This window comes from Vigna umbellata, chromosome 1 (assembly GCF_029865625.1).
Source record: "Vigna umbellata cultivar VRB3 chromosome 1, Vumbellata_1.0, whole genome shotgun sequence".
Lineage (NCBI taxonomy): Eukaryota > Viridiplantae > Streptophyta > Magnoliopsida > Fabales > Fabaceae > Vigna > Vigna umbellata.
The window spans coordinates 76649067-76672534 of NC_142165.1; the positions used below are offsets into that span (position 1 = coordinate 76649067).

The 23468-nt window shown below is 33.5% G+C and overlaps 3 protein-coding genes across 4 annotated transcripts; all 3 read left to right on the forward strand.

The window, feature by feature from the left end:
* Positions 1-983: 983 nt before the first annotated feature.
* On the forward strand, positions 984-6902 carry LOC148206404 (putative glycerol-3-phosphate dehydrogenase [NAD(+)] 1, cytosolic). The gene is made up of 5 exons (XM_088104269.1): positions 984-2182; positions 2994-3215; positions 3780-4027; positions 6391-6530; positions 6639-6902. The coding sequence occupies exons 1-5, from the start codon at positions 1531-1533 to the stop codon at positions 6763-6765; spliced, it is 1389 nt and encodes a 462-aa protein (XP_087960395.1). The 5' UTR covers positions 984-1530; the 3' UTR covers positions 6766-6902.
* Positions 6903-8400: 1498 nt separating this feature from the next.
* LOC148206405 (protein EIN6 ENHANCER-like) lies at positions 8401-12385 on the forward strand. 2 transcript variants are annotated; one of them, XM_088104271.1, is made up of 4 exons: positions 8401-8565; positions 10762-10942; positions 11503-11570; positions 11940-12385. In XM_088104271.1, the coding sequence occupies exons 2-4, from the start codon at positions 10768-10770 to the stop codon at positions 12069-12071; spliced, it is 375 nt and encodes a 124-aa protein (XP_087960397.1). In that variant the 5' UTR covers positions 8401-8565; positions 10762-10767; the 3' UTR covers positions 12072-12385. The 2 variants fall into 2 exon arrangements, with proteins under 2 accessions (XP_087960397.1, XP_087960396.1); XM_088104270.1 differs by lacking the exon at positions 8401-8565 and having other exon boundaries at positions 10735-10942.
* A 1430-nt stretch (positions 12386-13815) lies between these two features.
* Positions 13816-23254, forward strand: LOC124842504 (uncharacterized). Its single transcript, XM_047319005.2, has 3 exons — positions 13816-14074; positions 19020-19331; positions 22798-23254. The coding sequence occupies exons 1-3, from the start codon at positions 13962-13964 to the stop codon at positions 22850-22852; spliced, it is 480 nt and encodes a 159-aa protein (XP_047174961.1). The 5' UTR covers positions 13816-13961; the 3' UTR covers positions 22853-23254.
* The last annotated feature ends 214 nt before the right edge of the window (positions 23255-23468 follow it).

Consider the following 23468-nt stretch of genomic DNA (forward strand, 5'->3'; position numbering starts at 1 on the left):
AACATTTTAAAGCATGTACTTTTTAGTACTCCTTTGTGTGTTATGTTGTACTCTCTTTTTCTTTGCAAATTTTCACCTTTATCAAAAAGTCTACTCAAAATCAGAACAACGTTAAAATATAGGAAGATATTCAATAAATGTTTCATTCATACTTTTTTCTTTCCGTACACACAACATAATTGTTATGCTAAGATGCAACATAACTTCTGAATTTGCCTTAAAGGCTACATCCCTAGAAGAAAGTAAAAAGCTCTTATTAACGAATCTTTTTCAAATATGTATATATAAAGAGGATTGCATGAAGAGAAGAAGAAAAAGAAATATAATTGCAATATGCTCACATTACTTCTCTTTAAATTCTTTCTCTTAAGACTTATCTTTGAAAAGTTCTTTTACAAGTTTTCAGAATATCTTTTATTGATTTCAAATCCTCTCGAAGAGAGTTAAACATTATGTTCTTGTAATATTTCAAAACATTTTGTGTTTGTATCCATAAGTGAAGTAAAACACTTGTTAATTAACTCAGTGGAGTTAAAGGGTCTAATTAGATAGACTAATAGATACCATGAATGGTCACACTTGTCTAACCAATGGGTTAGTTGTAAACTAAGAGTCGTTAAACTTGTGTGTAACAACTAAGAATTCCATTCCAAAGATAGTTGCTTGAGGTTTTCCCCCAAGGTGAGTTTTCTATGTAACTAAAGCCTCGCACTTCCATGGCTCCAACTGTGAGGTTTCCTCTATGTCTTAGGCCTTGTGTTCTCTGTTGGAATCTCTTGAAATTACTTCAAGGTGATAGATTTTTCATGAGGATTAGAATATATTAATAATAATAATAATAATTTGATTAGAATATAGTAATAATAATAATAATTAAGTTACTTTTGATATGCTAACTAATTAATAATTTTTTTAAAATAAAATAATTTCATATCCTTGAGTTTTTAGATGGTGAAATAGGAGTTATTTTGGCTTGACAAACATGCCCTTTTTCTGTGGAAGTTGACTAACGCCCCGCGTTTCCTTAATCCCCTTCCCAGAGAAAGTGACACTCAAAAACACGTTTTGAATTCCACCATTTCACGCAAAACCAAATTGACAAGGCATTGGTGTTCTCGCCCACGTTGTTTGTTTGTTTTGTTAACTTCTCTTTCGATTGGTTTACCTAGTTGTTAGATTTGAGGTTTCTTGCTTGTCTTTCTTTGTGCATGTTGTGGAGATAGAAGTGAAAGAAACCAGTTGTTGTTGCTCATAGAGGGTTATATAATCGCTTAATCATGCCATTATTACCCAGTTGGATATTCTTGAATATTTTGTAAGGTAGTTCTGTGTTTTTTACTCGATGCTGCGATTGGTGGGTTGTTTTTTTTGTTAGAATTTGAGGTTAAAGGTTCGAACTCTCAATCTTGAATGAGGTTTTTTACTAGGATTTGGGGGATTATTAGAAAATAGAGAGATTTTGTTGGCGAATCTGTCAGAATTTGTGGGGTTACCATTGAGGTGTTTGTCGGTGTCATATTTGGAAGGAAGATGGTTGGAAGCATTACGAATGCACATTCAAATTTTTCTCTTCTGAATGTAAATGGTGGTAGTTTAGAAGAGAAGGTTGATGAGATACGTGAGCTTATTGGGAAAGTGGAGGGTGATCCATTAAGAATAGTTGGCGTTGGAGCTGGTGCTTGGGGCAGTGTATTTATTGCTATGTTGCAGGAAGCTTATGGTAGTTTAAGAGAAAAGGTTCTGATAAGGATATGGAGAAGGTCGGGAAGAGCTGTTGACAGGCCAACGGCTGAACACTTGTTCAAGGTGATCAATTCAAAGGAGGATGTACTGAGGAGGCTCATTAGGAGGTGTGCGTATTTGAAATATGTTGAGGCTAGGTTAGGTGATAGAACACTTCATGCGGATGAGATTTTGAAAGATGGATTTTGCCTGAATATGATAGATACCCCTCTTTGCCCTCTGAAGGTTGTGACAAACCTGCAGGAGGCTGTGTGGGATGCTGATATTGTGATTAATGGCTTGCCATCAACTGAAACTCTAGAGGTGTTTGAGGAAATTAGTAAGTACTGGAAAGAGAGAATCACTGCCCCTGTCATTGTGTCCTTGGCAAAAGGTGTAGAGGCTGAATTGGGCACTGAGCCTCGGATTATAACTCCCACTCTAATGATCAATCGAGCAAGTAAGATGCATTTACATTTATTTTGTTATCTGCTTTATTGATAGAGTGACTTCACTCTAAAGTACCAGCATTCCCATATTTATTGATGAAAAATGAACTGACCATGTTCATAAAGAAATTGTTTTCTTGTTTTCCCTTCTGTCCATGTTTAGACGCTTGGTGAGAATATTGAGTCTTTATTTGAATATGATGTGGGAACCATAAGACCCAGTGACAACTGGACATCTTTGTCTCTCACTTGCTTCTTTTCTTTATTCTTGTGTTTTTCTTCCTTTTTTTGCAACTTTCCTTCGTAGATTTTCCTGCTACTTAATAAAAAATTCGGCTGGTTCATGGTCTCATTAGTTGAATTGATCTGTTCAGTCCCGTATTTAAAACAATGATTTGAAGGATTGAATCCTTAGTTAATGGGAAAGTAATTTGTTGTGCAAAAGAAAATGAGGAAGCACATTTTAGGATATGCAATTGAATAGCTGTTTAGAGGTATAGCATATTGTGATATTAGACAACAGATCTGCTTGCCCTGTAGCTACAGACTGAGAGATCTGCTTGGTTCTCTCAAAATACTGAGATTATGTTTAATAAAATTTAAAAAGTGATTTCTGCTCTTGATATACATCCATAAATGATACTTGATACGTTGAGTATTTGATTTTTGTTCATTGTCACTTTTTTGGCATTCAATAGAAGATTATGTAATTGAACCTTGTAATGGGCAGAAAAATTTCTGTCTGTGGGGAAAATCTTGATATTTTTTCTGGAGTGCTTATTTTTGTAATCGAATTCCCATCGGTGCCTGATTTATTTGCAGCTGGAGTACCCTTGGAGAACATTCTTTATCTTGGAGGACCCAACATTGCCTCAGAAATTTTCAACAAAGAATATGCTAATGCTCGGATATGTGGAGCAGAAAAATGGAGGAAACCGTTGGCAAAGTTTTTGAGGCAGCCTCATTTTATAGTGTGGGATAATGGTGATCTTGTTACCCATGAAATCATGGGTGGGTTAAAAAATGTATATGCTATTGGAGCTGGTAATTTCATCACTTTCTTCTTGCATTTCTATAACAGCTTCATAGAAGCAGTGCCTAAATGCTACTTTAAGCAGGAAATAGATAATATCCGCTGTGGTTTTATTGAGGAGACAGAGCATCAGGGGAAAATCTTGTCTGTGTTGGTTACCCGTTGGTTATAGTGCGTGCTTGCATTGCTATTATTTGATTTGAGTATTGCAAAGGTGGGGATCGGGGGGTAGAGATGTAAGTAAGAGTGGCAATTCATCATGTGCTTTTTAGCATTGTGAAGACAATTTATGTCCAGAAAAATACTTTTCATTAGATAGTGGATGCATCACACCAGTGGCAATTTTTTGACTAGAAGATTTCCCGATTCCTACTGTCTGCCATCTTGACTCTTGAGTATTTACCTTTGCCTAATATTACTTGAGAGGTCTTAGAGACTAAATATTAGGTGTTTATTTATATTTTTGAGTGTTGATGTTTTGAACTTTGAATGAATTTTACGCCAGGTAGAGCAACCTCTTTTGATGTATCATATCACATTTAATAAACTGTATTCATGATATTTCTATTTAATAGGAATGGTTGCTGCTTTAACAAATGAAAGTGCCACCAGCAAATCGGTATACTTTGCTCACTGTACTTCAGAGATGATATTTATCACTCATCTATTGGCAGAAGAACCAGAGAAACTTGCAGGGCCACTTTTGGCTGATACTTATGTAACTTTGTTGAAAGGTCGTAATGCATGGTATGGACAGAAGTTGGCCAAAGGGGAATTGAATCTTGAAATGGGTGACAATATCAAGGGCAAGGGGATGATTCAGGTATAAATTTTGTACATTCAAATTTCAACATGTTTGTGACTTGGGGATAATGGTTGTCATGCTGTCAGATAAGAAAGAAGAAAGTCATTAGTCATACATATACATTTGATCCCTATAACTGTATTTTCTTTATAATAATCTCCAAGGTTTTAAAAAACAGTCTATGACTAGGATTTGTGGCCGCATCAGCAATTTCAAGGATTGCAATAAAACCGCAACTGCTATTGTAATAACAATATAAAATCTTATGTAATTTCCTTAAAACCATTCTTAATTGCAAAATCACGTGCTTCTAGTCCTTCATGACTTGTGAGGGACAAAATACTTTGTTTTTTTTGTTAAAACTAGGAACTGAAAATGAATAAAATTTAAATTTGAACTAAGGCTCTATTGGACAATCTTTATAAGCACTTACAGAAGAAAATATGTGAAGGGAAAATGTAATAATCTTGCTTCATAAACTAAGATTTTGTCGGCTTTTTAGGATAAATACTTGCTATTCTATTTTTGGAAAGAGTAATTATAAAATAGCAAAGATCTGAAATTATTACCTCAGACTATAGGGAAGACCTGAAATTATTCAGATTTTATTCTTGAAGGATTTTTTCCCTTTTTAATATCCTAGAGATCTGCCAAAAGAGGAGATTCCAGATTTTATTAATTTCTTTTTTTCAGCATTTAGTCTTCTATTTATGTGAAATATCTTCTGATGATTATCAGTGGAGGAAATAAAGTTTTACTGCTTAATTGTCCTAGTTCACCAACCAGGTGGGTAGCCAACTATAGATTGCAAATGGGTGTTTACAATTAAGTATGATTGAGATGGTTCTCTAGAACGATATAAGACCCATCTAGTAGCAAAAGGGTTCACGCACTCACATATGGCATTGATTACTCTGAGCCCTGTTGCTAAGCCAAACTCCATTAGAGTGAGTTCTTTTATCTCTTGCAGCCACTTTTGACTGGTCCCTAGGACAATTAGATGTCAAAAATGCCTTCCTCAATGGAGATTTAGTGGAAGAGTATATATGGAAGCCCCTCCAGGATATGGAGAGAAGTTTGGCACAATAGTGTGCAAGCTGGTAATGGGTTAAAACAGTGGGCTTGGTTTGAGAAGTTCACTCAGTTTACTTCAAAGTCATGGGTACGCACAACGACAAGGTGATCACACAATGTTCTTCGAACATTTACAAGATCTCCATATTAACAGTACTGATGAACTGATGATATAATTCTAGTAGGAGAGTATGTGTTTGAAATGAACTGCTTGAAGACATCATGTCATAAACATTTGAAAACAAGGACCTAGGATCCTTTATGTATTTTCTTGGTAGGGAGGTTACTCATTTAAAACAGAGGATTATGGTGTCACAAGGGATGTATGTTCTTGGATCTTCTTAAGGAAGCAAGAATGAGTGGTGTGGACCAGTAGACACTCCAATTGACCCCAATCAAAAGCTTTACATAAGAAGGAAAGATATAGAGTTATACATTCATCATCTCAAAGGCATCATGAAGCAGTATATGAGATCCTTAGATACTTGATATTTACTCCAGGCAAGCGTTTACTCTTTCAGAAGACTCCATAACAAAATATAGAGGTATATACTCATGCACATTGGATAGGTTAGTAACTAATAGGAGATTCACTTCAGGATATTGTACTTGTGTTTGAGAAAATCTGGTGACTTGGCAAAATAAGAAACAATATGTTGTAGCAAGGAATTCTGCAGAAGCAAGAATGTAGAGCTTGGCTAGTGAGACGTGTGATATGCTTTGCTGAAAATAACTCTTCAAGAGTTTCTCGGATGCCCATACAAATGTTAAGGAAGTTGTACTGCGACAACAAAGTTGCCATAATCATTGTTCAAAATCCTGTTCAGCATAATCGCACAAAGCACATAGAACATGACGGACACACTTCATCAAGGAGAAGATTGGAGCTATTTGGTTGTCATTTGTTACCTCTAAGAAACAAATAGCAGGTGTTTTCACCAAAGGGCTTCCCAAGCCTAGTTTTAAATTGTTTGTAAGCAAGTTGGACATGTTAGACCTATGCTCCGACTGGAGGGAGGTGTCGGATTTTAGGAGAAATACTTGTTATTCTATTTTAGGAAAGAATAATTATAAAATAGCGAAGTTCTGAAGTTATTTTTAGATTTTATTGTTGAAATACTTTTTTCCCTTTTTAATATTCTTGAGATGTGCTGATTGAGGAGATTCCAGATTTTATGGTTTTCCCTTTTTCAGCCCTTTCTATTTATGTGTAAAATTTTAGTCAAGAAAAGAATATAATAAAACTTGTTTTTTCTTCTTAAAGTTTGGACATTGCTGTTCAATAATTACCCTTGTTTGCATGTTAGGGAGTTTCTGCTGTTAGGGCCTTCTATGAGCTACTTAGTCACTCCAGCTTAAACGTCCTAAATCCTGAAGAAAACAAGCATGTAGCCCCAGTGGAGCTTTGTCCCATCTTGAAGATGTTATACAGAATTCTGATAGCAAGGTAACATTTTGCTACCTCATTTTTCACCTTTGCATGAAGGAAAAATGTATGAACAGAATTCAATTATTTAAACCAGCTTTTTCAACGGTTTTTGACCTTGATCTGCAGGGAATATCCAACCCAGGCCATTCTTCAAGCATTAAGAGACGAGACCACGAATGATCCCCGTGACCGCATTGAGATTGCCCAAAGCCATGTGTTTTATAGACCATCTCTTCTTGGTCATAAGATTTAGTACATCCTCGATTTCAATCATCAAATTAAACATGCACTTAGACCATCTCTTTTCATGTTCATCTGACAGGGAGAAAATGTTGGCTTGATGTTCAACGCTTTTTCAACAGCAAATCAAACAAAACTGTTTAATTTTTATGTTTGACAAGCTTCATAACTCATGGATTGGGACGAGGAAAACTACATCGGAACAGTGATCTGAGATGGGGTTCGAAATGCTGGCAAATTGGAAAATTTTCCATCATAAATACATTACTGATGCAAAAGTGAAAAATAATGTAATTTTAAAGACTGAAATAATTAATATATTAATAGAGAATAAACACGAAAAAAAAATTATGTGTAGAACTAAAATATATAATTATAAGAACTAAACAAAAAATAACATATTTGCAAATGTAAGTAACTTTTGAAACCAAGTAACCCCAATCAGATAACTTATATCTATCAAGGCAATTCTTGAGAATTTATGATTTTTAAGGCCAAACACTGAGAGTCACAGTGAATGTCATGACATATATTGACATTTATTTAACACATTTAATAAGGAAAAATGTTTTAAAAGAATAATTTATTTATAATTTTTCAAAAACAAAATTAAAAAATAAGAAAAGATAATGTTAAATGTAAAAGATTATGTGTGTTAAAGTATATATATTTTTTTATCTTAAACCATATATTAATATAAAATGTTCAACAAATTCGTTATTAAAGACCAAAATCATCTCAAAAAATATCCATATGTTCACACTAATAAATTTTAATATACCTTTAGGTGTAGAGAGCAATTAGAATCACAAAAAGAAGTTACTTAAATATAATCTTAAAAAGGTCAACGCTTTATTATTTGACTTACTTTCTATAAGAACCTTTGCTTTTTTTTTCTTTTCTTTTTAAATTTTAACTCTTTGTTTATAAGCTCTTGCCAATAAATCTTTATATCATACCATTAGATTCAATTATTGAAAATATTATATAATATAAAATAAAGGTTGAAAAAGAAAGTTCTATCAATTTAAAAGACAGGTTCAAGTGCGTTTAATAAACTAATTTAAGACAACCGAACTAAAAGAGTAACACAATGTTTACGTTAATAATTCTTATTTTCAATAATAATTTTTAAATTAATAGCAACAAATTTACTAATCTATTGATTTTATGGTATCATAACATTTTTAATATTAATTCATAGTATTTCAAATTAATAATTATTATTTTATAAGTATACACAAAAATAAATTTATTTTGAGCGAATAAAATATTTAAATTAATATATATATATATATATATATATATATATATATATATATATAAATATATATAATTACTTTCAAAACAAAGTTTTCCAAAACCTTTGGCAGTGATTTTATTTGGGTATAATATTTCAAAAAAAAAAATTAAGAAAAAAATTCTATCATCGTTACACAGTAATAATACTAAAATTACATTAACTAGCAAAAATACAAGTGCAATTCCCATTATGTGTTCTCATTTTTTTATTATATTATTTAATTTAATAGGTTAAAATTCAATATTTATATATGTATATATATATATATATATATATATATATATATATATATATATATATATTATTGTGTAATATATCCTTTGAATAAAAACAATATTAAAACAACAGTCATTGCACTACAGTGTTTTTGGGGATGGACGACGGCTCTGTATTATCATCCGTTAGGCACGCATTTTCTCTTCCTGTGTCGTAAGTTTCGTGAAAGTGTGACACTGGGAAAGCTGCAGCGGCCGTATTTTCTCCGGCAAGCTTTTCCGGTGACCATAACAGGTTTCTTCTTTTAATTTTCAGTCCTCTTCTTCCTTCCATTTCTAATCGCCTTTTCTCGTTTATTTGTTTTCTCACTTCTTGTTCTCAGTGTGACTGTTCATGTTCTTCATCTGTTCAATATTCTTGAGCTTTGATTTTTCATGATTTCAGAATTTAGTTCTCTGTTTTTCTTATTTAATTTCATGAATGTTGTTATATGCATTTCATTTTTTATTAATCTTATAATGCTGTTTCCAGTTTTTTGTTGACACTGTCAAGACCCACAAAATTCACACTCACCTACATATTTTGTTCTCCCTAGCTTAAACCGCGTGGATGGCGGTTTTTTGGCTTACCACCGTTCGCCTCCGTCAGCTATTGATAACCCTATTAACTTTATTAAAAAAAGATCGCCTGGTTGAAGAAAATTTTGATCGATTGCATTACATTTATAGGGTTAAGACTAAGAAAACCCCTTTGCACACGAATGACTAAGGCGCTGTTCAGGATGGTATCTTTTGGAAATCTGAAAAACCAAACCTAGTTTTGACTGAATTTTCGCTTCCAACCTTTTTTGGTTTTCATTTTTGAAAATGTTGTTGCTAGTCTTCAGCTTGCTCAGAGCCTTGCCAATATCCTCCTATTTTTCACCTAATCGGCGAGGTTTTGGTTGTTTAATTCCCTCTCCCGACCCATCCGAATTTCTACGCGAGGTTTTGGTTGTTTAATTCCCTCTCCCCACCCATCCGAATTCCTACTATTTAACATAAACCCGTAAGTACCAAATCGATTTGTGGATAGTCCCCTGGAATTTTAAATGCAAAGTTAAAAAATGATAAAGGTTTTGCGTGGCCGTCTCTGCCCTCGAATGGGAAATCAAAGAGTGAGGGAAATTGGGGTTTGGAGAAGGGATTGGGAGATTTGAACATCAAGAAGGAAACTGTAAAAGAAAACGAATAATAAACCAGTATTTTTGTATTGTTTTAAAGGTCAGTAAAATATCCAACTCAGCTTTATTTTACTTGAACGTGTCTTGGTTTGAAATATTATTTTTTGAAACTTGAAAATTATCACTATACCTAACAGGTTCGAAATATTCTTGTTGCTAGTTCACAACCTGTTTTCACTTGGAAAACCCAGTTTTCTCATGTTATAAACTGGTTTTGACTTTGTTTTAATCTGACCAATAGCTGGTTCTGAACCTAAACCATTCACCAAAAACTAAATTATTTTCCAAACCAAACTATTTTGCCAGTTTATTTTGGTTTGGTTTTATATTCGAGTTCAAAACTTCCCTGTAAAGGTTGTTGACATCTATGGTGCTTTGCTTTTTAAGACCTTGTGATTATTGGTTTCTTTGCTGCTATGCTATTTTTTATAATGTTTCAAAAAAAAAAGCAGTTAATGAAGAAAGTTTGTGTAGAAACCAACTGGTATAGAAGTTAAACACTGAATTTAATTCACTGGAATAGGTATTGGAATACCAGAATTACATAACACACTGAACTGAACAAAACACACTTGAACAATACACACATACCAAGTTGCCGAGAGCTTGGTTCTCTCCCTTCCCTGATTCTTTTCTATTTTCCCGATACCCTTTTTCCCTTTCCCCCTTTCCCTATTTCTCTCAGTCCCCATAACTGCCTAAAAACAGTTATGTCTGCACTCTAACGAACATTAAAAGTGCCAACCTAATTAAAAAACTGTCAATAATTATTACAATAACTGTCCTACTTTCTGTAGACCCTGCATAATAGAAAGTGAGTTTTAAGCCTAACTTAACCTCACAGAACCGGCTTATAAGGTGAGGTTTGCACTCCACTAATATATTATAATTTGGTCTTATCTCTAATCGATGTGGGACTTTCAATACACTCCCTTCACGTCGAGGTATAGATAGCGTGAGAGTAGAAATTAATGGGGTGGTCCGATAGCGGCCCGACAACGGGTGGAATAGAAAGGCCCAAGAAACAAGAAATATCGGATAGACTTTAACCATGTCTTTGGTACCATATTAGAAAGTGAATTTTAAGCCTAACTCAACCTCACAAAACCGGCTTGTAAGATGAGGTTTGCACCCACTTATATATTATAATTTGGTCTTATCTCTAATCGATGTGGGACTTCCAACACTGCAAAACATTAAAACTGGTTTCTCCTCTTATAGTGTTTCCTTATAAGAGGTCTAACAGTTTGTTTACTATGCTAATGAAGGGTAAAATGGAGACAGAGGTGGTGGATGCAGAGCTTGTGTTGCCAAGCTATCTTAGTTTTAAGAAAGTTCAAATGTACGAGAAATATCCTAAAGGCCAAGCCAGAGGCAGGCACTGGAAACATCTGAAGCAGATAATTCAAGCTGAGAATTACCAGAACTACCCTCCTGATGAACCCAATTGTGAGTTATTATTCCCATTGTTTGTACTTTCCAAAGAAATTAATTTAGATGTTTTCTGTGCAAAAAATATGAAAAATTAACAATGATTGAATATAAAATAGTTTACAGTCGTAATCACTTTAGTATCTGTTTTTACTAACTGCAGGCAGTTATACTGAGCTGTCTAATTAGCGTAGCTTGGTGTGCAAGCTATTCTATTAGTCAGTTGGTAACGACAGCTTAGAGTTAGTTTCATCCTATAAATACTCCCTTTTGTAATCGGATCAAACTGAATAGAAAATAACAGTTCAGTTTATTGTATATTCTCTCTTTCTCTATATTCTAGTCTATGAAAGCTACTAAGTTTATGTAAATACATGTACTTGTACTTTAACAAATTTACTAATGCAAATTCTTCCAGTTTACTTAAATCTCTTTCAATTAAACTTAGGTCTTGTTTTCTTCAGAGGCTATGTAATGTATTTCAATATTGGCTATTTGTATGTATGTTTGCCACTTACGTATACGTATGCCATCCTTGCCAACGAATTTTAGTTTTATATTTTTAATTTGGATTGCAGATGTCAATATTGAGTCACCTCCATCTATGCATCCCTGCAAGAAAATTTGTGATATTACTGGCTTTGAGGTATGTTGTGATCTTTATTATTCTTTCTGAATTACAATTATATGATTTGATCGATCATTACTGGTAGCCCATTTGGTGTTTGTAATAAAAGTTTTACCCTAAGACTTAAATGACAGTTATTCTTGTATGCAGTAGTTTACTTAGTATATATGTAAAAAGACTCTCAACTGCCTTCTACAGAATTTGTGAAAATATTAGATGTCTTGTCTATTTCTTTTGCGTAAGTTGTCAAATTGCGATCTCATACTCTAGTATTCATTTGAGCAGCTTGTTAATTGAACTGGCTGCATGCTAACAAGAATTTATGCATATATATTGGTGGAATGTGCTTTTACCTCTGTTTAATTAATTATAATTTTTATGCTGCAGGCACCTTACCATGATCCTAGAACTAATCTTCGGTACGCAAATACTGAGGTTTTCAAAATCATCAGATCTCTTCCTAATGAGTATGTTCAAAGATACCTGGCTCTAAGGAACGCAGCAATTGTTCTTAAGTAGTCGTGTTCTCCATCACCAATTTTGAATGAAATCTTTAGAATGTGAATGGGTCTCACTATCACGGCATTCTCTCAACTCATCTGGTGTCAATCTGTCACCAACTTTGTATTGCAAGATTTGTGACATAATATTGCGGGTTGGCCAGCGAAGGAAACGTGCAGCATTTACCCAATCTAGTATCTTGATCTGTGTTTTACAAAGGATAGATCTGCATTTACCCAATCTAGTTCCTCAGACATTGTTTGCTTTGGATACTAGAGTTATGTTACGGTTTTGAAAGATAAAAAAGAGAAAAAAGTATTTGATCTGTCTTAGACCTTGACTCTTAAAGATTACTGGGTGTGGTTAAAACATAAAACCTTAGAGGTCTAAGAAAAATAAAACTTCATCCATAATGGAGGGTGTCAACAACCAATCTCGTTCGAAAAAATAAATTTGTTTTCAAAAAAGATCTATATAAAAACATGTCTTTTAGATTTTCAAACTTTAACTGAATAACAAAAATATAATAATAATAATAATAATAATAATAATAAAATAAAATATTAAAAAAAGGGAGAAAAGGGAGGAATATTAAATTTGTTTTTAATTATCACATCCATCCCATGAGTTCATTAACTTAAGAATTTTATACATATTTTCATTCTCACTTTTTACTCTCACAAGTCACAAGAAAAATATGTTATTTTTACCTAATATTAGTCAAAATATGTTGAGAGTTGGCTAGTTAATTAAAAAAGGTTTCAAAGTTATCTTTAAAAAGTGTTTGACCCAAGATGCAAATGACAACTGTGTTCACAGTAAAAATGAAAGGAACTGAAGTTTAGCACAAAAGAGATTGGACGCTTCAATCATATAATTGCTGTGAATTTGCAAATAATAGAATTATTAGTTCAAGGCCTCCCGTATCTTGAATCTAAAATTCTAGAATGAAGAGCTTCTCAATAAGGAAAGCAAGACTTCCATTTCAGCAATTAACTTGGAGAGCTACTAAGAAGCTACAATTGATACACATGAATGTGGCTAGTCCTCACAACTCTTCATCTCCCAATGGTAACAGGTATTTTTTTATTTTTGTTGATCACTACTCAAAAATGTTTTGGGTCTATTTTCTTAGGTTAAAGTCAAAAGTTATTGGTGTTTTATAGCAATTCAAGCAATGGATTGGTCATAAAATACATTGATATTAGGTAATGACAAGGAGTACACCTCTAATTAATTTTGAAAAATATTTTATAAAGAATATCGAAAAAAAAATAAAAGTTAAATAAAATAGTCGTAAGAAAGTTATTTTTATATATAAATAAAATAGTTACATTTAAGGTAAGTTTAGAAAAATAATTTATAACACATTTTTTTATTATATATTGTTACAGATTGATTGATAGAAATTACTTAATGAATATTATTTAAAAAATAAATAAATAATAATCACTAAAACCATTTTGTTTTGTAAAAGACTAAATTGAGAAAAGAATGTATTAAGATAAAAAAAATATACAAATTTAGTGTGAATTATAAAAAATAAATACACATACAATTAGAAGATATGGACGAAATATTAATAAAAAGTTCATAAAAATCAAAGAGAAAGATATATTTTTTATTAGGAACGACAGACAAAAATTACAAAAGTAGAAAAGAGAAAAACATTATATAAGCAATGATACGCGCTATTCAATTGTACACCAAAATGTTTTTTTTTTATTAAAAATATATTTGATCTTTTGAATAAAATTGTGAGCTATTAATGTCTTTGACATATAGTTTTTTAAGAAAGAGGAAGTGCAATCCTCACCGCTGAAGAAACCAAAAATCCCGTTAACGGCTGAGAGCCACCGCAACTTGAACGCCGGCGAAGACGGAGAGAAACTCTCAAACGGACTAAAAATGTCGCTTGTTGATTACGCTTCCTCTTCAGACGACGATGTTCCAGAACCCACTGAAGAAGAACGCAAGAAAGAGGAGGAACCCCAACCACCTCCTCCTCCTCCTCGTTCTCAGTAATTTCCTTTTTCTTTGCTTCTTCACTAAAGTTATTCTTATTGCTTTATGATTTTTTTTTTTCAAAGTTTTTCATTTCAGCATTTGTTTCCGTAGAGTTGTAGTAGCTCGTTATTTTGGTAATATACCAATAGTTTTTCTGTGTTCATTCGCAATTGTTAATGTTGTGGCTGGCATTTTAGGTTTAGAGTCAATAGAATACTAACTTTTAATGTTAGGAGTTTTTATTAATTTTTGTATTACTTTCTACTTTATTTAATGGACAATGATATACAAAGAAGGGACTATGACTATCAGAGTGATGTGGATTGCTTGAAAGCATAGCAACAGTAGTGAACAATAGTATGGCAGTAGTAGAATCCAAACCGACGAGTAAAAGGAAAATAAGGCAAACTGGTTGGGATGGTTTACATAGTTAGACGTGGAATTGGTTTGGGGGTTAGCTTAAATCATATGAGGGGTAGAGAAGGTGAGGTAAAGGAATTCGGAACTCTTGCTATGGGAAAAGTGAAAAACGTAGTAGTTAGTGTAGGCTTAATACAATCTCGGGGAACAACTTGTTTTGCTTCTTACACCTGCTAACTTATTTGAACTAAAAGATGAATGTTGGGACTTGACATATATAGCAATTGTTTATGGTTAACTTTCTGGTTTAATCCAGATTTTAGCTGAAGACATGGGTGGCGAGTGATCGCTGCCGAGAATTCCCTAATAGAAGCACAATTAGGAAATAGGTGGGGTGGAAGCATGTAACTGATGATGATAGTAAGTGACTAAGATACTGTAAAACTAAGAAAAACTACCTGTGAATAACCATCGATAGCTAGAAGATAAAAAACATTTTCATTTTTCATTGATTGATTACAGTAAAGAAGGGTACACTTTAGAGATACCGACAATTAAATGGTGACCCTACAAGTGTCATCATGTAACTTTAGGGAATTAAATATAAGATCCTTGATCCAATTAATTTTCCTTCTTTTAGGCATCTTTAGGCCCATCTTATCATATGACCCTTCTATTAATTAGAAAGTAACTATAGGCCTAACTCAACTTTATAGAAATGACTTATAAGATGAGATTTAATCTTTATATAATATAATTTGGCTATATCTCTACCTGATGTGGTATCTTGAACACGAGACTAGATATCTATGGATAGTTAGTGTTAGAATAAATAGTCTTAGATAGGATTTATATTGTAAGGTGTTGTGTGCTTTTGCTGAACCTAGTTTTTAGATGTATCTTTACGGATTCTCTTCTCTTCTCTCTCATACACTGTATCTGATGTATCCAAAGTTATTATAAATATGAAATCTTAAGACAGGGAAACACACAGTCAAATTCATTGTAATTCCCTTGTATCTTTCTCAAGTGTTAGATATCGAGTAACATTACATGCATAATAAACCTTGCTAGGATATAATTTAATATCATTTTAGAAAGTGAATTTAGGATTAACTCAAACCTATAAAACTGATGAACAAGGAGAGATTTGCACCTTATATACTACAATTTGGCCATTTATGTAGTTGGTGTGAGATCTTCAATAAATTTGTTTTGATGATAAGAATTTAGAGAAGCTATATCAGAGGGTTTCTATAAATTAGCTTATGCAAAAACTAATTTTAAATCTTGAAGAATCTCATTTCATTTTTTTTTTCTGAAAGTACTTATTGAGAAACTTGTCCATTCAGAACCATATTCATAACTTTCATTTTGGTAGTTGTAACAAATAATGAAGGAGAAAATATAAAATAAACTGAATAATTAATTTTCCACTGTCATTTGATTTGATTAAGAAGAGATTATTTATAGAATGTGATACAGATTGGGGGCTAAATAGCATATTGTTGGTTTTGTAACCAGTGTAATTGAAAAAACAACCATGGTGGCACCATATTGGATTTTGGTGACAAACTTTTCACAACCTACTACAATGTGGTGGCAAATTGGGTTTCACATGGTCTCTTGGGTGGTGTGTGACGGATCTTTGGAGGAGAGAACTTATTGGGGAGACACAAAAATAATGAGACCTGAGTCTAACCCACTTAAGGGATGGACACCACCTCCAACCCAAAACCTTAAAGCAATGAGTTTATAGGTCTTCATCCTTATATGGTGTTTAAATTTTTCATCTCTACCCAATGTGGGACTTAAGCCTCACACTTAGATTCCCACCAATATTCCCTTTAAGGATGAGTCCCTTTCACATTGGTACATTCCCTCTTTAGCGGAAACATTTCCAATCATGAGTACCCCTTTAGTACTGCCTTTCATCTTAACTAGACATGCTTACCTGAACCCATTATTAGAAAGATTTCGATACAAGGACCATACTGTACTCATATGAGTCAAACACCAAGATTTACTATTGGCTTTGATACCACTTTGATGGGGAAACGATAACACAAGCTAACATACTAAAGTATGCAGCGAAATAATCCTTCAAACTTGCAAAAATCTATGAGGTGCAACAACAATAGACAATGGTAACAATAATTACAAAAGAAAGTATCAATATTTTTAATGTAGAAAAACCCTCTTAATGTGAGAAGTAAAAACCCTTTCAAAGTAAAAACTTATGGGCATAAGTCGATCAAGCTCTAATATGATCAAATATGGGTATAAGAAAGTCAAATCGAAAGCAAAAGCAAGTGTCTATAATCAGCTAATGCATCAAAACAATGTTGCTCTCAAATATGATGAACAATAAAAGAGAGTCCTAAAATAGAGCAATATGTGGGACTGATTTCTCTTACCGCAGACCTATGATTGATGATCCCAACAATGAAAATGAGGAACCATATGCTGTGAAACTTCTGTCAAAGTTACAGATGTGGCTCAGTGAATTTGCCAACAAATTTTTCTCCCTCTTTTCTCTCCTAAAGGCTACGATGAAGACCCCTCTCACTTAGGTTAAGTGAGACAAAAGTGGGCTTGACTAAATTCGATTGTTTAGACATAGTTGGGAGACCAACCCAACACATCTACACCCTTACAACTATGTGGAGGTGACAACCAATCCGATGATCTCACAACAAGTGTCAAACTTCTACGTTGGCAATGCCTTAGCCACCACATCAACATCGTTGTATCTGTATGGATAGTTGTTCTGCAAAAACCAAGGTCATGCAAGAATTTTTTCAGCCATAGCAACTCCTTGCATTCTTCTATAATGACAATGAATTATGTAGTTGACAATGCTACACACCTATGTAGCCTTGATTTCCAAGCACAACTCCCTCTACAAACTTAATCAAATATCTCGAAGTGGACTTTCTAGAATCAATGTCTTCATCTATATGTGAGTCTAGTAACCTATCAAAGTAGGTTTATCACCTCCAAAAAAAAGCCTTAAATCACTACTACCATAAAGATCTCAAAATCCATTTTACAGCATTGCAATGCTCTTTACCTGAATTTGACAAAAATCGATTGACTATAGCAATACCATGTGCAATACTTTAAACTGTCCATTGCAGATGCATAAGGAACTTTGCTCATATATGTCTTCTCAACTTCATTTGAAGGACTCTCTTTAACACTCAATTTAAAATGAGTAGCAAGAGGAGTGCTCATAACTTTAGCTTTTTCCATCTAGAATCTTTACAACACCTTAATGTAGCACTCCTGTGATAGCCTAAGGGCAAAAGGGCTTTGGAGACCAGGTGGATTTTCATGGTGAAACTGGATGGTAATTCTACATCTCCAAGGTACAAGGCCAAATTAGTGGTGAATGACTTTAGATAGAAATAGGGTGTTGATTTCAATGATTTTTTCTTACTTGTGGTGAAAATGTCATCCATTAGAACTGTGCTAAGTTTAGCTGTGGTGAGAGGAATCTTCTAGGCTAGAAGTGAGTGAAAAATCACAGCCTGAGAGACAAAAGAGAAAGAAAATTTTGTTGGCAAATCATTGAGCTGCATTTGTAAGATTAAGATTCCTGTTTTGTTCACCTTTGGATCAAGATGAAACTTTGACAAAAGGTTTACATTGTGTGGTTTTTCATTTTGAATGTTGGGATCACAAATTGGAGGTTTGAGGTTAGAGAAAACAATCCCACACTCATGCTCTGTTTTAGGTCTCTCTTTAATTGTTCATTATATTTGAAAACATTATTACTTTGATGTATTGGTTGGTTGTAGGCAAATTCTTGTCTTTTGATTCGACTCTTTCGTACACATTTTTTATTGTATTGGAGCTTGATTGGCTTGTGCCTATGGGTTTTTACTATAGTAGTCAGTATCATGCAATTCATGATACAATAAGATTCTCATTGGAGATTGTACGAATCGCATGAAGAATTGTTCTTGCTCATATAATTTGATTTTTATTTTACCTTTTTTCCCAATTATTTGTGTGGATGTTGTACAATGGGTTTCTTATGGAAAAAACTACCAAATTTTATTTTTTGGTAAAACGCGTCACAAAAATAGAAACATATAACCATTCAAGCGATGATTAAGTCAATAAGTAATTGCTCATTAACCTCTTCTAAAATCTTAAATCAGTGGAGTAGTTACTTGTTCCTGAGATGGAAATGTTTTTCTTTGAATTCTATATTTTTCAATTTGGTTTTCCATTTTGTTATTCTTAGATCTTACCCATGTATCTCTTCTAATTATAATTTCATTCTATTGTAAAAAAATGTAATGTATACTTTTTTCATGATTTTTGCGTAAGATACATGTTAACCATAAAGAACCATCATAACTGCATCAGTGAGCTAGATCTGTAAAAACTCCGCTTTCCTGAAAAACATAAAAAAAAAGGGATCTGGAGATAAAGGCATGCTTTATATGTGTGTCTGCATAGTGTTCGTACCTGTGTGATTTTGGAGTCTTATGCAAAGTGTCAACAACAAACTCTTGTAGAATTTCACCTTTCTTGATCATCATTGTCTTCTAGTCTCAATATGAATGTTTTTTTTTTAATATGTAGGACTAAAGCTGGATCTTCGTCAAACCAGCAACTAGAAGATAAAACTCACTCATCTCGAACTTTAGTGGAGAAACTTCCTGATGCTTCTCTTCTTTTGGATGCACCCACTGTCTCATCAGATCTGATGAGTGCTAGTGACCACTTCTCTCGAGTTGCTGCAGCTCAAGCTGAAAATGCTTCACGGAAGAGAGACTCAAATGGAATGGCCTCCTCCACTGTTCGTAGTAAACTTCCCAGAGGAAATTTGCCTCATTCAAGGAATGTTCCAGAAACTTCTGGTGGTATGCTACTTCCACCACAGATCAGTGGAAGGTTCGTACTCATTTGTTGACAGATAGTGGTCTGCTTTTTTACTTATTTGTGCATTTGTTCTTTTTTTTTTTAGAAATTAAATTTGTTTAATTTTAAATTTTATTTCAATGATTAGTAGATCTTGAATTGATGCATGGGGTCACTTGAGTTGAATTTGCACGTTATGCACTTAGATTGAATTTTAAATGAGCTGTGACTATCTGTTTGTAATGTGGATATTGATTTCATGAATTTAATGCTTGCATTTTCACTTTTTATTGTTTTTGTATACTTGTTGTTTTAGTTTTGTTGAGACGATGGGGAGATTTTAGTCTAGAAGCCTACTTTAAAGTGAACCCTTTTAAGCAGGCTAGCAAACTACTGAACAATAGTTGTAAACTTGTACGTAGGTTGGAGCATGTTTAAGCATTTAAATTAAATATACTAACAAATTTATAATTTCAAAACATTATTGAAAAATTTAATACAATAATGATAATGACATTCTTATACTAGTTATAATTATTTGCTTTGAATGGCCTAAAGCCTAGCCTTCGTGAATCATTTGACCTAACTTGTTTGGTAAATAGGCCTTGCTTGAGTTGGCCTCTTGTAAACCCCTAAAAACCATCTTGGGCTATTCTTCTCCGTAGTTGGAATTCTCCAAAAATTGGGTAAGGAACTCGTCCCTGCTAGTAAAGAGGCAATGGCAAGAAAGATGTGTCTTATCTTGGGAATCATTTGGGTAGAAGTAAGTCAGTTAACAACAATCTTGGCTTCTTAACTATTCTTTGTGAAAATCATATCTACTCAAGTCATGATCACCTTGTATGAAAGAAATTATGTGGGTATTTTTGGGAGTTTGGTTTTGGATGGAAAGGTAAGAAATGGTAATTTTTTTCATTTGTAACATATAAACATTATCTAATTTAATAATTTTTTAAGGTGAAACTAAAATTGTAGATTAGGATGAATTTAATGTCCTAATCTTTTTTTAATCGTTATATAAATGTTATAACTCTTAATTTCGAAATAAATGATTTCGCTTTCCTATCCTTTGCCTTCAAATCCCCACTCTTAACTTAAAGCACTCTCTTAAGCAACTTTGAAATTTGAAAAATGCTCGAGTGTCAATCTTTGATTAATGGTAACAGAAAATCAGAAATAAAATAAGATTTTCATTCCTCCTCAAGCAGGTGGATATTTAAGTTATATAGGTAACAATAAGAGAGGTGTTAAATTTGAACCTTTGGAAACTTTCTATTTTGGAGTTAGAAACTTTTATGATAGTTCCTTTACCATTACTTGGTTAGGATGCGAATTAGCTGAAATAATTAACTTTTTGATACAGGGAAACAGTTTAAATAACGTGCTTTGATGTTATTATTAATAGGTCTTATATAAGGTTAGTACAAACAATATTTTCATGTGTAAGTTGTTCTTCAAGTAGCTTATCTTTTAGATATACAAATTTCAGACCTCAGATATTTTGTCCTTTCTAAATATAGGACTTTTCTGCCGTTACATTTCACAAAATTAGTAATTAAAAAACAAATGAGATAAAAGAATAAGATGTTACTGCACAGTATTCTTAGATTGGCTCATCTAAACAATTGTTGGCTGCAGTTGAGATGATAGATTGCAGGGCTTTCAATAATTTTCTCGCCAAAGATTTGATGAAAAGGTGTGGGTTTAGATGTGTAGATTCTCCTACATATGTGGTGGAAGTAGGTGATGGGAGGAAACTAAAATGCCAAGGGAAATGCACAAATTTGATGTTGGAAATTCAAGGATTGAAAATTTGTCAAGATTTCTTCATCTTTGATATGGGAGGGGCAAATGTAGTTTTAGGCCTTGAATGGCTAGCTAGTCTGGAGGAGGTTAAGGCTGACTGTAGCAAATTAAAGCTCCCTATTGGTGGAGGTGGTAATCAAGTCACAGTGGTAGGAGATCCAACTCTGTCTACCCCTGCTACTTCTTTCAAAAGATTGATCACGGAATTGCAGAAAGGAGATGTGGGTTATTTGGTTGTGGCAATTAATGGGAATACTGCAGAAGGGTCAGCTGTAGTACCAATTGAAGTGGTGGAATGAATTGGAAAGGTTGCTTACAGACTACTCCTACCAGAACGCAACTGCATCCACCCTGTCTTTCAAGTGTCCTTACTCAAACCAGCCGTGAGTGTGGTGTCATTCCCTCAACCTTTACCCCCTATGCTATCTAAGGAATATATGTTGGAATTTACTCCAGAAAAGTTGCTTCATACCCGTAGAAATGCAGCCTGGTGAAATGGAAGTCTTGCTCAAATGGCAACAACTCCCTGATATTGAGAGTAGTTGGGAATCTACAGATGTCATCAACACAGAATTTCCAGACTTTCATCTTGAGGACAAGGTGAAACTTCAAGGATGAGGTATTCATAGGTTCAGTGGAAAAGTATTACTAGGAGAAATAAATAGAGGCAATTATAACCTCTTATAATGGTAACCTTGTAAAACAAACTATTATATATAGTCTGCGTTTAGGCTGTTTTTAGTTTTTGGAGTTTAGAAGGACAAAGGTTTGGGAGTTAAGGTCCTCTCGGAAGACCTGTGTGTGCTGAGATATCTTGTGTTGTATTCCTGCCACATTGGAAGAACAACTATGTTCATAATAAGATCATTCAAGAACCTGTCTTGGATCTTTCTTTAGCTACTGGGTGTCCTATCACTTAGAGTTCTATGCTGCGAGAAAAGTTGAAAATTATTCTAAGTAATGAGAAAGTGTCGTGAAAACGGGCCTGGTTATTGAGCTGGGCAAGACATTGCATGAATGGGCCAATAGTGGATCACTAATTAACTTGGTTAATCTAGTCTGCAATAGCTAAAGTAAAGTTAAAAGTGTATTATATATGCCTAACATAATTTGACAACTCTAACCTAAAATTAAAGTTTTTATCATAATAAAGTGCTAATATATGAAATGGCTAATGAAATTCAAGGCAATTTGATTTAAAAGTTCAAATTTAAAAATATCATTATGGTCGGACCAGTCAGTTTAGATTTTATAACTGAGACTATCACTTCTTCCAGACATGCTACAGATCATCTGCATATGCTATACGTATATCATCTGCACATGCGAGATGTATCTGTTCGAGATGCATATGATGAGCGATAATCATTCCAAAATCTTAATGTCCTTTTGTACTCTTTTGTTTTAGGCAATGCTAAAGCAGACATGCTACAGATCATCTGCATATGCTATATGTATATCATCTGCACATGCGAGATGTATCTGTTCGAGATGCATATGATGAGCGATAATCATTCCAAAATCATAATCTCTTTTTTTACTCTTTTCTTTTAGGCAATTCTAAAGCAGACTTCGATGGGATACTAGTTTGCCTGTTCTTCAAATTCTCGTCATTGAAATGCCATTTTGTGTATTCTTTATATATATATATGTGTGTGTGTGTATTCATGGATTTCTGATTTTATAATTTCAGGCAAAACATTGTTACAGAAGACATAAGCAAGCTCTTTGTCAAAAAACACCGCTAACATTTACGTCGTAGAAGTTTGCATGATGAAATCAGTGATGGGTTAGAAATGCGCCCGAGGATGTGACCCTTTACGTGCTTGAAAGTGCTTGCTTTTGTAGAATGTGTACTCGTTTAACTTTTAAGCTTGTTTATATCTATAGGTTGTACTTTTGTCTAGTTGATCATATTAAGTTATTGACCTAAGCTCAGTCAAGTAAAAGAAAATGGAGCACAAAACCTGATATGGGTTATTTGCTTCACGGCATATGAATTGGGTTTTTGTTATAATTTAGCATTCTTGAGTACTATGGATGATATTTCCATGCTTTGTTCAAGTTTTATAAATATTCGCCGTTCTGCAAGGTCTTTTCAGAAGGTAAAAGGACCTTGCATAAAGTATGTGAACTTATTTGTCTTTCAATTATGGTTCACATTTCCTTTAGTTAAACTGATATGATTCTTCGTTTTACGATTTTTTTTATGTAATATTTGTATGAAATTATGTACATAAGATTGTGGACTTATTTTTTGTTTAATTATGTTATTGAAATATTGAATTAGTTTTGGATGATGACCATGTCAAATAATTCTAAACAAAGGTGCAAAAGTGTATGGAATACACTCGAGTATACAAA

Bases quoted from the DNA above. Each gene is read 5' to 3' on its own strand.
- LOC148206404 (XM_088104269.1), top strand. From the start codon at position 1,531: ATGGTTGGAAGCATTACGAATGCACATTCAAATTTTTCTCTTCTGAAT. The intron at 3,216-3,779 runs GTAATTTCATCA...TCTATTTAATAG, and splicing joins TGTATATGCTATTGGAGCTG to GAATGGTTGCTGCTTTAACA. The intron at 4,028-6,390 runs GTATAAATTTTG...TTTGCATGTTAG, and splicing joins AGGGCAAGGGGATGATTCAG to GGAGTTTCTGCTGTTAGGGC.
- LOC124842504 (XM_047319005.2), top strand. From the start codon at position 13,962: ATGTCGCTTGTTGATTACGCTTCCTCTTCAGACGACGATGTTCCAGAA. The intron at 14,075-19,019 runs GTAATTTCCTTT...TTTAATATGTAG, and splicing joins CCTCCTCCTCCTCGTTCTCA to GACTAAAGCTGGATCTTCGT. The intron at 19,332-22,797 runs GTTCGTACTCAT...TTATAATTTCAG, and splicing joins CCACCACAGATCAGTGGAAG to GCAAAACATTGTTACAGAAG.
- LOC148206405 (XM_088104270.1), top strand. From the start codon at position 10,750: ATGCTAATGAAGGGTAAAATGGAGACAGAGGTGGTGGATGCAGAGCTT. The intron at 10,943-11,502 runs GTGAGTTATTAT...TTTGGATTGCAG, and splicing joins CCCTCCTGATGAACCCAATT to ATGTCAATATTGAGTCACCT. The intron at 11,571-11,939 runs GTATGTTGTGAT...TTTATGCTGCAG, and splicing joins GTGATATTACTGGCTTTGAG to GCACCTTACCATGATCCTAG.